This window comes from Cryptotermes secundus, unplaced genomic scaffold, assembly GCF_002891405.2.
Source record: "Cryptotermes secundus unplaced genomic scaffold, Csec_1.0 scaffold699, whole genome shotgun sequence".
NCBI lineage: Eukaryota > Metazoa > Arthropoda > Insecta > Blattodea > Kalotermitidae > Cryptotermes > Cryptotermes secundus.
In genome coordinates this window covers 406178-419532 of record NW_019738883.1, presented here as the reverse complement: position 1 = coordinate 419532, position 13355 = coordinate 406178, and the positions used below count along the sequence as shown (strand labels likewise).

The following is a 13355-nucleotide window of genomic DNA, read 5'->3' as shown; positions in this document are numbered from 1 at the left end:
AGGAAATTTATCAGACAAATGTTTACCTACACGGACTTTACTGTATGTTTCATTTAAACACATTTTAATCAACCTAACTAGTTTCATGGATATCCCAAACTATTAGAATATTGTACAATACTTCCCTCCTAACTGAATCATAGGCTTTCTAGAAGTCTATGAATAGCTGATGTACTGTCTCATCGTACTCCCATTTTTTCTTCAATATCTGATGAATGCAAAAGATCTGATCTGTAGTTGATCTTTTACGTCGAAACCCACACTGATGATCCCCAATAATTTCATCTATATATGGACTTAACCTTGAAGGAAGAATATCGGACAAAATTTTATATGAAGTTGATAGCAGTGATATCCCCCGATAATTACTACAGTCAGTTTTATCACCCTTCTTGTGCACTGGTACAATAATAGACTCCTTCCACTGATCAGGCAATTTTTCCTTATGCCAGATAGAAGTAATTAGATTGTGGATCTTAGAACGTAATATTTCTCCTCCTCCTTGAATAAGTTCTGCCAGAATTTGATCACTACCTGGTGATTTATACCGTTTCAATTTTTCAGTAACACTCTCAACCTCAATAGGGCTAGGATCAGGTATTAACATCTCAGCTGTATGGATTTCTGTCTGCCTAACAGCACTGACCCTATGTACATTCAATAACTGAGAGAAGTAGTTCCTCAACGTATTCAAAATGTTGTGGGAATCTGCAAGCAGATCACCATTCTCATCCTTCACTAAGTTACTGCTAGGCTGGTGACCCCTCTTAAAGGCATTTATTCCTCTATACATGTCACTAATGTTCTTGTTCTTACTGTTCATTGCAAGCTCATTTTTGTCTTTCAGATGTTCCCTCTTTTTGTTCTTGAAATGCCTGCTGGTTTCATGTCTGATATTGTTCAGGTTATCCCCATATAACTTGCTTGAATCCTGTAACCGTTGCAATTTGGCCTGCTTTCTTTGATCTAATAATTTTGAGCATCCTTCATCGAACCATGGCTTATGCTTCTTCAGTTCATAATAACCTAGACTCTCTTTGGCAGACATTTTATATTCTCTCTAATAGTTTCCCAAGCTTTATTAACATCCACCTCAGTTTCCAAGTTTTCCAAAGCTGTGAACCTAGTTAAGATTTCAACACAATACTGCTCTTTACCCTCTACCTCATTTAATTTGTTGAGATTGAACCTCTCCATATTAACTCTGTGTTGTTTGTTTGCTCACTGCCAGTCTTTGCCACCACCAGGTATTGGTCAGTATCACAATCTGCTGCCCTGAATGATCAGACATCAAGTATACTTGAGTGCCGTCTCCTGTCTATCAAAATATGGTCTATTTGATTGTGTATCTTCCCATCAGTAGATGTCCAAGTAAATTTATGGATGTTACGATGTGGGAACATGGTACTTTTGACAGTAAGATTTTTTGATGTGGCAAAGTTTACAACTCTAACTCCATTATCATTACTAATTTCATGCAAACTCTCATTCCCAACTGTTGGTTTGAAAATGTCTTCCCTCCCTACTCTTATGTACGAAAAAACCTGTACCTAATTCATGATTTTCTTTCCCCTTTCCATAGAAAAATGTATAGTCTCCTGCTTGTGCGATGCCACCTCCATCCCATCTGACCTCCTGTACTCCCGCTAAATCTACCTTATATTTTAAGATTTCTTCTGCCGTTGCCCTGAGCGAACCTGCATCAATTTTCATTAGCTTAGGTCGTTTATCCAAAGAATCTGTCCAGGTCCTAGGCTTTGTGTTCATTTTTGTAACATAATGATTTTTGACGGTGAGGAGTTGTTAGCCCCATGCCCAACCCCCAAGCTGGAGGGCCACCCCTTGTCGGCTGTCCGTGACTGCTTATTCAATATATTCACAGCTTCCCTCCAAAACTGGAGGGTGTCTCCTCCATCTGCAGCCTGAGGACACGCCATGCCGTTGTGACAGGGACCCACCTAACATGGTAGCTTTCTTATAGGTGCAGTAAATGTGAATAATTCTTTTTGCATTTTACTTATGAATTAAGCCAACATCTCTCACCCATAATACTGATGTAGATTTTAGATCAACACTGAAGGTACCATGCTTCAAAATTGACCATCAGTAGTAAGTAAGAAAACCTAATACTGTGCCCTTTAATTACTGCTTACTTATATTTATAAAATTTGTAGTGAAAATGAACAGAGGGATTCCTGACAAATTGAGGTGGTAATGAAATTAATAACCTTCCAGGATTAAGAATCCTGTATTACATATTCACGTTAACAACTTAAAAATTCTGCAGTTATATACTTCATCTCTTATTTTGAGCTATGTAAATGTGTGTTGGGTGTGTGGGGATTGTCGGTGCTATCAGTATTCTGGACCTTATGAACAAATCATTGGATGAGATGTGAATGATGAATTGGGAAGGATTTTGAAAGAAACAATGACACAGTGAAAAAGCCGCATCTCAAGAATATTGTCTGAGAGGCTTCCTCTGGTCTCAGAGGAAGCAGATGAGAGATTTTAATGGCTTGCTTAGGCAGAACCCATCTTCACTGTTCATGTTATTGGACTGAAGCTCAATCTCAGTTGTTCCCCTAATACTGTGACATAATGCCTAAAAGCCAGAACACTGTAGTCAGAGAAGTGTTTGCAAAGGTGTCCATTGCTGTGCAGTGGCTTGTTAAAACATGTTTCTACAGCAGTGAATACAGACACAAACGTTGGCACACGACCCCTTATTTAAGGAGAGCCAGTGTGACCCACCAAGGAAGAGCCAGGAGGGTAGTTGCTTGACACCCAGACTCATGAAACAGGTGAATACGGTCATGAGTCCTGCAGGACCTGGAACCAAAAATGACTGTGCTGTTGAGGGCCAGTAGCAATTTACCCAAACCCATCAGGGGAACAGTCACGGACCATTTGAGATAGTCTCATTATTGGAGGCTGTAACTAAGCAGCGAATACAAGAAGAAGTAACAGAGTAGAGAGACTTGGGATAGGCTGTAGTTGTTTGTAGATCATGAAGAATAAAGAAGATATTGTAATTATCTGTAGCTATGTGTAATAAGTATCAGTAAACGCATTTATCAATCTTGACCCTATGTCTAGTCACTAACCTGTAACAGTACGATGCCTGTATGTGGGTTTGGCAGATACATACATGAATTCACAGCATTTGAACACAGTACAAGAGACGTGGATATGTTCCTATATAACCAGTTTGAACACCCGGTTCCAGTTGAATTTAAATTGGAGAGGAATGTGAACTTGAATGCTACATAGGCTCATAAAATGTTACAGCTTTATAAAATAAACAAGAATGCATGTTGTGTACGTGTGACTTTTAACATGGACTTGGACAAAGAGTCTTCTTATGCAGCTGGACCTCTGCTTTAATTTTTTAATTAATGAGCAGTATCTTTCTGTTACAGATGTACGCAGAAGGAAGTGATATTGATCAGGACGGTTTTCGTCAGCTTCTACTTCAGGCATATAAATTGGCTATGGACCACTATCCAGAAGGTCCACAAACTTGCAAACAGCTCTCCAACATCTTACAAGCTGTTATTGATTGTGCTGTAAGTTTATTTTGGTTGTATTATATGCACTTGTAGGGGTAGTTAGAAAAGATGCTTTGGTTCATAGACTTGCAGACAGAAAATGGAACCAGATATTTGTTCATATTCAGATGTTTTCCATGAGAAGTTGTTTTGAAAAGTTGGTTGGTTGTTTGGTTTCCAATGGCTGCATTTGGGATCATTGAACCCATTTTGCTTCTTGCTTCCCAATAGAGAGCACTCAAGTTCTTGCTTTGTTGCATCTCCTTCTTAAGATTAGTGCATTGAAGGAGGTGTTCTTTTCCCATAGTTGATCCTGTCAAGTTGCACGGTGTATATTCTTCTGTGTTATATATTCATATCTTATAAAGATGTACTGCAAGGCATTCATGTCCTGTATTCAATCGAAAATTTGCAACAGCTTCTTTTCTGGGTTTCTTGCTGTTAATTTCCCAAAGTTTTCCTATTTCTGACCATTTCTTGTATGATTCTTTGTTGATGATATGGAGTGTTTCTTGTTTTAGTTTTGATTTTGTTAGCAAGTGTGTGGACACTTAAAATTTTATTTTGGTGATGCAGTCTTGTGCCCTTCCTTGCCAGTTCATCAGCAATATTGTTTCAGTTGATGCCAACATGTGATGGTATCCATTGAATGTATATTATCTTTTTTGTGTTTTCCAGTAGTTCTATTAGTTTTTTGTTTCAGTTATCTGTCTCATGATAGTTCTTTTGTTTGAGGATGTGGCTTGTATGGCTGCTTTTGAACCCACAAGCAGAACCGCTTTATTAAACATGTTGGGTCTGCCGATTAGTTGTTCCAATGCAAATAGTATTGCTTTTATTTCTGCATCGAAGTTTGATTTGTTTTCGCCTACTGCTATATAGTGTGCGAAAAGGTATGGGTATACTCCAGCTCCAGCATTAGCTTCTTTGTCTATCAGACAACCATCAGTTTTGAAAAGTAGTAATTGAAAAATCAGTTCTCTGGTATCTCCTATTTGAGAGGAAGTATGTGATATTTTCAGTTTTTCTATGAAATCATCCCTCTATGCCCGCCCTTTTCTTCTCTCACCGTTCCTCTTGTTGTGCGATGCGATGCAACTTCCAGCCTCACCTTACCTGTTGCAGCGTCGCTCGTCTTCTCCTTGTTGTAGCACTCTTTAATTTCTCAGGGGTTTTTTTTTTTATGCTAGCCAGTAGGTAGGGCAAGGAGTTCTATCCTCAGGATCGCATACAGGACCTTAACTCAGAAGAGCACAGGGAAGCGATCAAATGCACACGTACAACATGATTCTGGTTTATTGTGGCACCATTTCTTTGATAACCGTTCACACTTATCACTGCAACACGTACATTAATATGACAGTTAAATGACTCTTGCTTATTCGCAAACTCGCCTGTTAATTTATTTATTTCTTTATTTACTTATACTTGGCTGAATCCTTTGTTTTTAGATTTAGATGATGTAATTTCCGGTCCGTGCACAAAGTAACATGGTAACAGAGTCCTTTGTTTGAATTTGGAAGAACGTAAGTTTACGTCCGTGCACACCAACGAATCGTAACCGACTGACTTTCAAAACCGACGCTCTGGATAGCGTCCCTTTAGTTCCCGCTCTCCTGAATTCAAGAAACATCTTATCTTGCCTTCATTGGTCAATTTAAACTAAGGGAATTTACATAACTTCCTAGATTTCCAATGGGCTGTCAGCTTTCTCCACACTTAGCCAAATTTGCTCCAACGTCTTTGCTGTCAAAAATGATGTATTCTGGGCTACGCGTCAGAAAGCGAATACACCCCCCCCTTTCTTAAACTTACGACCCTTCACGCTTGTCATCTCACAATTCTCGACATGGTCGCTTTCTGCCATTCCAGCTATCCTAAGGAGTCTCAGCAGGGAGTCTTCCTGCCTGGCTTTTGCATGTGCGTTAAAACTAATTGTTTAACCACCTGAATACATAAACAGGTCTATGTCCATCTACTATTCCTTAATGTAACCTACTATTTTATAATACTCATAACTAAATAAAAATAAAAAAAAAATAAATGGAGGGCGGCATTGGACGATTATACCTCTTTGATGAAAGTTTCCCCCTTCCTCAGTTATCACATTTGCATTTGTAAATCGTCACTGTGCAGTCACCAGTGTTACTGCAACTGTCCAGTAAAAAAAGATTTGTCTCTTTGCCATTTGATAAGAAGAAGGGTGTAAAACTTGAGATAAATGGTGAATGTTTTTAGTTGAGGTGGTGTGTGCAGATACTTGGCTTTCATGTTTGTGAGTTTCACAAGTTCTGTGATGTTCTGGGGTTGGGGACTGGACAGTACTGATTCTTATGGAACACTTCCTTTAAGTGATTTTCAAAACCTTCATGCATGAAGACTTTCAGAAATATGCTCACCCACTTGTTGTTAATGAGTTAACAAAGACCAGTGGCAAGCGTAAAATAATTATATGAAGTATACTGCAAGACTGGTTCACCAAATTTTGTTAAGTGGTTGGTAGGTTTGTATGTTTGGCGCATTATCAGGTTCTGCTGCAGGAACTCTCTGCATTCATGGCCAACTGCTTGTTCAGAATAATGGAATCTGTCATTCTTATGAACACTCTACAGTAATATGAATATTCTCAAGTAGTGGGTGAATTACTTTTGTTGTTTTTATTAATGCCATGATAAGTTATTTAGCTTGTTGATAAGTATATGGACATATATGTACTTACATATAATTTAAAGGAGCCTAATATAATCTCCACTTACAATAGTATATTCTTGAACTTAATTTTAGTGTGCATGTAAGCTTACATTTTGTTTGAGAGATTTGCCACATACTTCAGTATATGTGGGTGGGTTATTTTATGACACTGTCAGTAATTTGACCGTGTAGCATCAAATGGTAAGATGAAAGATGAATGATAAATTTGAAGGGCTTTGGAAAGAGGCACTTATGGCCTAAGCAAGATACTGGCCTGATATTTTCCGGGAGGGATCAGGGAAAGCCATAAAAAAGCTCTCTTAGAACAAGATATACAAAAGTATATAAGGTATGCAGTCTACACAACAATATTCTGTATTTAAAATACAAAGAAGACATTACTGTATCAACATTTGCTTTTATTATGTTTTTACAGACGTAACATGTTTCAGCCCTTACCCCGGGTCATCATCAGGTGTACAATGCTCCAGTTTGAGCTGTTGAACTGCAATTAATTATCGTCTCTTAGGATAGCCATTAACCACCTCTGGAATACAAATCTGGAGCATTAGCACTATGCCAATTCGTTCAGCTCTGTCTGTGGTTATTGTTTGGTGAAACTAATTAGTACTCTTTGAATTTCAATTTTCCAGTTATGAAATAAATCTGATAGGCCCTGAGTTAACAAAAACTGGATTCTCTACTTTTCTGATTAACTGATGTGCTTCTAGAAACTCTGCTAGCTTAAATATAAATTATTTCATGTCATAACATCAGGTGTTTCATTGTTTGCTTATGTGTGTCATGGACTTTGGCCATTCTTTTTATTTTACTGTCTTCATACTGTCACATATCTGGGGTTTGCGCGACTAATAAGACAGGTTTTTGATTTGATGATCGAATTTATTGTACCTTTTCGCTTAGTGGGGGTGGAGTCCAGGTGGGTCCACTCGGCACAGCGGCCACTGATTGGCCTATTGTACCTGCCCCAGGTGATTATGATGATGGAGAATTTGGTGGAATGAAGATTGGCAGAGAAAACCGAAGTGCTCGGAGAAAAGCCGCCTCAGTGCCACTTCGTCCACCACAAATCCCACTTGACCAGACCCAGGATCGAACCCAGGCCGCCGTGGTGGGAAGCCAGCAACTAACCACTTTAGCTATGGTGCAGCCTTATTGTACCTTTATTATGACTGGTTACAACAGTTTACAAATCACTATCTCACATACTGTCATCTTCTTCTGACTGGACACTCAACGGGAAGTAGTTTGACTTTCAACTGAACTCTCTTATGAATCACTAAAGACAAATGACGAATGAAGACTCCATCCGTTCTTCTCTGCACAGCGACTTATAGTCTCTCATAACCATGGAGGACATTTGTTGCCTGTCCAGTGACATGGAATACACATTCCGTATGAAGTCAGTCTTCATGAATCCACATCTCTATGGAAACATGTTGATTTCATAGCAGCTCTTTTGTTTCCACAAGTCTGTCCATTGCTGCAGAACTGTGCCTAGCAAGCCACTGTCTAGCAATGAACTGTTCTGGCTTTCAGGTGTCATGTCAGAATATTTTCATTCTTGTGCTATTGAGGATGTTGTTCATCTCATACAGGGTTTGTCCGAAAAGTAATGTCAGTTATTTTATTGTGAAGTGACTATATGTCGCAGCACTCTCAGACCGGTTGGGATCGGTGGAGGGGGAAGTCAGCTTATGAACCCGCGGTCGCTTAGTCGTCTCCGAACTTCCTGAGAGTGACGAAAGGCTTTTCCGTGAAACTCGTTTTTGTCTCCCGTGCAAGCCGCAATGCAGCGCTCCTTGGAACAAAGGATTGCCATCATGTTTTGTGTGAAACTTGGCAAGTCTGCAGTGGAAACTTTTCCCATGATAAAGACGGCCTTCGGTGATGATTGTTTGTCGGAATGTCAGGTCTACCGGTGGCACAGGGCCTTTTTAGAAGGCCGTGAAGAGGTCGACGATGAAGCCCGCGCTGGACGGCCATCAACAAGCACCACCGACGAAAATGTGAGTTTGTACTACATGGTACAACCATCAACGCCAAATTCTACATGGAAGTGCTAAAGAGACTCAAACGAAGTGTTTGTCTCATCCGGCCCGACATCGCGGACGATTGGAAACTTCACCATGACAATGCGCCAGCCCACACCGCCTTCCTCGTGACCCGCTTCCTGACCAATTCAAAGGTGCCAACGGTTCCCCAGCCGCCCTACAGTCCTGACGTGGCTCCCCAGACTTCTTTTTGTTTCCGCGCTTGAAAACTCTCATGAAAGGACATCATTTTGGGACAGTTGGCGAAGTCAAAGAGGCTTGCACCAAGGCTCTAAAGGACATTCCGGAGGAGGCCTACCATGACGCCTTCGATGCCTAGAAATCTCGCTGGAATCGATGTATCGACGCAGAAGAAGCCTATTTTGAAGCCTTTTAATGTGTTGCACCGATCTAATCCATAAAAGTTTTTTAATCGACTCACTGACATTACTTTTCGGACAAACCCTGTATGTGCAAATTATCCCCTGTATGGAGCATTTCATTGAAATACTGAGATTTTAGTTGCTTCATTGCTACTAACATCTTCACACACGTTCTGTAAAATGACAGGAAAATATAGTGACAAAGTATTATAGAAGAGAATACACAAAGTGTGCAGATGAAGAACATGAGCTTAATGGGATCAGGAAGAACTTGACACTGTAAGACACTATATAAAATATAACAGGTCATGGGATATAGTACGAGTAAAACCAATTAAAACAATAAAAATAGTTTGTTGCCTTTTTTACGGTACTAGTTATGGAGTTCTGTGTAAGTAGAGATTGATAAAAGTCACTGTCACATGTAGGGTTATATCTTGTGTGGTTGCCTCTACAGTTTTACAGTAAACTACTGCCACACAGTCAGAAGCAGCACTTTTTGTCTCAGGTCATCTTACTGTACTAGAAGCACTTAAGAAAAGGAACCTCACTGGGGCATACACCACAGAAAATTTGCAGTCTGTTGATGAGTTCAGTATGTAGATGGCACAAATGAAAAATAAATTAAAAGTGTGAAGGCAGCATACAATAGCAGTCCAGACAGCCACCCACAGGGTATGTGATGTAGGGGCTTCGAAAATAAATTCAGACATGTCACTTCTGAAGTAAAACTGTTCAGTGGTGTAATTCCTGCTGCATTTAAGAATTCACATAATCAGTTTTCTTGTGTTTATGTCTGCAGTATTTGAGAACCCAACATGAACTGTAATGTTTAATCTTAAAAAATGGTAACTTTTCATTTTCAGTTTCACCGCAAGTCATGTGTGTCTGTTACCTTCTTGTCACACTGGATTGAACAACACACTCCAAGGCTAATTGTCGGAATCCATCGTTATGTTGTTCACATGCTGAGCACAGTATATCGGGAGGCAGGGCAGTTGGCCAGCGCTGTAAGTGTGCAGTAGATAACCATGATATATTATGAAAAAGACATTGCTACAGCATTTAATGTTATTCTGTCTTTTTGTGTTGCAATGATGCAATTATTTTCTTGGTAAGTGATTTTGCTTTCTTTTTTATTTTAAATTAGCTTATACTAGAGATCCAAAATTTTCATAAAGAAAAAGTGGGACAGTATTCTCAAACACTTATGTCATAGGGAGTGGTTCAGCAAAAGTATGCTTAATAATTTCGTTGGCAGAAAGAGATAGAAACATGCCTAAAGTAACAACAAAAATTGGAAAATGTATGCAGAATTAGTTGTGGTACAGAAAATGACAAACATGATAATCATGAAATCGTTAAGATTGAACCTACATAAGAAAACGTAGGTGAACATCAGGACATTTAATAAGGATGGACTGGCTGACATTGTAGCATATTAATGTGACTGTGCAATTGGAGACAACATAACATATTTCCAATATATTATGTGTAGGGTGGTACACGTGACAAAAATGACGTGTTCTAGTTCAGATGATTGGATTTATTAACACTTTGGTTACAAGTCCTTAATCACATTCACATGTGGTCCTCTCCTGGTACCACAGTTAAAATGCAGGAACTATAAGAATCTCACTGAATCACCTACTCCAAGTATTACACATGAATGACGCCCTCTAATCCTCAAAAGTCGACGAACTTTCTGTGGCTACCAAGAACTCAGAACTCACTGCTTTGGTTATTCTTGTGAATCTCATTATATAGCTGTGGAATGAACCACACAAAACACTCTCTGTGTTGTTGAGGTTTGTTTCCTGAACTGTTGCATAGTTCATGGTGCAGACCCAATAGAAAACCAGTCGCATGATATCTATCTTGCCAGTCCATTAGCATGCTGACTGTTGCCTAGCAGCAAGCTATAAACATACATCCCATTGTTTAGTGCACATAAATGAGAAGGTGTTTATCATGCCATTGCCTAGCTATACACATTACAATATGTTGGTGTCCATTATTGTGTCTTTCATGGAAATTTGTTAAATGAATTCACAAAGAGTTACATATTCAAGTGCAGCATTGACCATGCTGGAAGTTGTTGTCTAGATATTTATTCACATAAGATATGCGTGTTTTTTCAGTTCAGATTATATAACATAGAATGATCAGTGAATAATGAATTGGAAAGGACATGAATGGAAGTGCTCTTGGCCTAATTTTAGTTGCTGTGCTGTCATTTGCCTGAAAGGGCTGACAGAACCTTGATACATCATGGTCAGGATATCCAGTCTGCACTGAGGTTTGAACTCAGATGTCCTGAATATAGAAAGCAGGTGTGCTACACATTTGACTGTGACTTTTTTTAAGTATCATTCATGTTTTCCTACTTCTGTAAATTGTTGTGTGAGCAAAAACATGTTTTGATGTTCTGTAGGTTTTTTCTCATGCAGCTGTCAGAATGACATAATCAGCATCCAAAATAATGGATAGTTTATTGTGTTTTGTTAAATATGTAACAAAAAATTTTGAGAAATAGAAGCTGCTGATGTTAATGAGATGCAACTATATGTCCTGTATTGTACTTCTTTTTTAATGATGTATCACTTTTGAGAAACATGAGATTTGATTAAAATCTCATTTAAAGTAGAATGTATAATGTTCCAATAAAAATAAATTAAATTTTTCTAGCAGTTTCAATATAGATCCTGAATATTAACATTTTGTTACAATCTGGTGGTCAAGCAATTTATGCATTTCTTACGAGAACACACAAAAACTGGGAACATGTAATAGTAGAAATAATTCACTTTCCATGCAGGAAATGTGCTAAGCTCCAGTGCTGTAGAGAATAATAATATCTGGACTCATGAGCTTCCATTTGTTGGTAAGAGTGTAATGTGAACTTCATAACTCTTGAACTCAAGTATTTATAAACTGTATCATTAAAAGCTGTGTAGTTACCTGTCGTTAAAGTTAAGTGAGGATGGACTTACATTCAGCTTCCATGGTATCATGTGGCTTTGACTTTTTTGCCTAGGCTGCATTGCATGTTCAGTAGACCTTCTGGTTGTATTCTTCAGGGTTAATAACTTGGGGGAGGGGTTTTGGCAGCCATTACACAGACCTCAACATTTGATGCAACCTAGCCCCAAATGCCAAAGCCACACATTAAGCCCCAGCTCTGAAAGTCTGAGGATCTGAATTGCATGGAATTATGTTTCTGTTGATTTCTCTCTGTTGTGATATGTTCTCTTGCATTATTCAGGGTCTGGAGCTGGATACACCAGTGCTGGAAAGAGATATTTTGTTCCCAACATCAGAAAACAAGGAGAATGATATATTGCCTGTATCAGAAGTGTGGCTGTTGTCATCTTCCCTCCCCTCGTTCTACACAAAACCATCGCTGCATCACTCACCATCCAGCTCGTCTAATGGCCTCTCGTCACAGACATTCCTGGCCAAGATGGTATGTTTTATTAGATATAACTGAATAAACACACACACCAATCCAAGAAACCAGTTCTGAATTTTTATGAAGAGAGGAATAATACTGTAGGCATCCGCTAGGGCCCAGAAAATATAATATGAAGGCAATACTCTTTAGCAATGTACAGAACTGTGCCCCTCCTCTTGTCTCTCTGTCATATCATATTAACACTAGTGCAGCCAGTACAAAGCATCTCTCCTTTGTTGTCTCTCTGCCATGTCATATTGATGCTGATGCATTATTTGAACTATAAATGATAAAGGAACGTTCTTACATCTGCCCTGATCACGTTTTTCCTTCCCCCTTTCTTTTCTGCACCCCCCCCCCACACCTTTCTCTGGGTATCCCATAGCAAAAGTGTAAATCTTGAAACATTTGCCATTTAGCATGACAAAAGCTAAATTTGAGACAGCAATTTGTATCCATATTGCACCTAGATTTTTTAAACCGTTGAAAGAACATTCTTTCTAATTTAATTTCTAATATAAAGAATACACACACAAATTTGAGACATTGTTTTTGGGGTACAGAATGTTTTGGAGCTTCTGCTTGTTATCTGAAAGGTACTGCCAGGCTAATCACATACAGGGTAATTCATGGGTCCCTCAGGAATTTCCGAACTCAGTAGCGCACCAACCAAGACAGGCACAGCTGAAAGGAGCATATCAATAGGTAGAGAATCTCTCCAAGTTTGTTTGGGTAATGGGCACCACAGCATACTTGCAGGCTTCACTGCTAGGGGCAGTTAAGATGAAACATGGTGAGGACAGGGGATAAGAAAGTGTTCTGTGTCTTGGAATTTGCCAAAACTGAGTCAGTTATGACGGTGCATTGGAGGTTTCGAACCAAATACCACACAGAATATGTTGAACATGTGCAAGAAACTTTTTGTCAAGAGCACGCAGAAGTCAACACATTGCGTGAGCCAGGAAATACAGATGTCTCAGTCAAGTGTCTGGTCCATTCTGCACAAACGCCTTTATGCAAAAGGATACTGCCTGCACACTCTCGACAGTCTTGGCTGATGGCCATGGCAGGCCCATTCATTTCACAGCACACAGGCAGCCACTCTGCTGGAATTTCTTGTACCACTTGCAAGTTGTTTTATCCATGGATGGTTCTTTGTGGTACTTGGTCCGAAACCTCTGTTGCACCATCACAATTGACTCAGTTTTGGCAAATTCCAAGA

General features: G+C 39.3%; 1 protein-coding gene across 2 annotated transcripts in view; it reads left to right on the top strand.

The window, feature by feature from the left end:
* Positions 1-13355, top strand: part of LOC111871259 — a 49241-nt gene that overhangs the window by 3315 nt on the left and 32571 nt on the right. For both annotated transcript variants that reach the window (XM_023864233.2, XM_023864234.2), the window contains exons 4-6: positions 3423-3569; positions 9546-9689; positions 11945-12145. In XM_023864233.2, coding sequence (XP_023720001.1) covers positions 3423-3569; positions 9546-9689; positions 11945-12145 — 492 coding nt within the window. The remainder of the gene's footprint in view (positions 1-3422; positions 3570-9545; positions 9690-11944; positions 12146-13355) is intronic.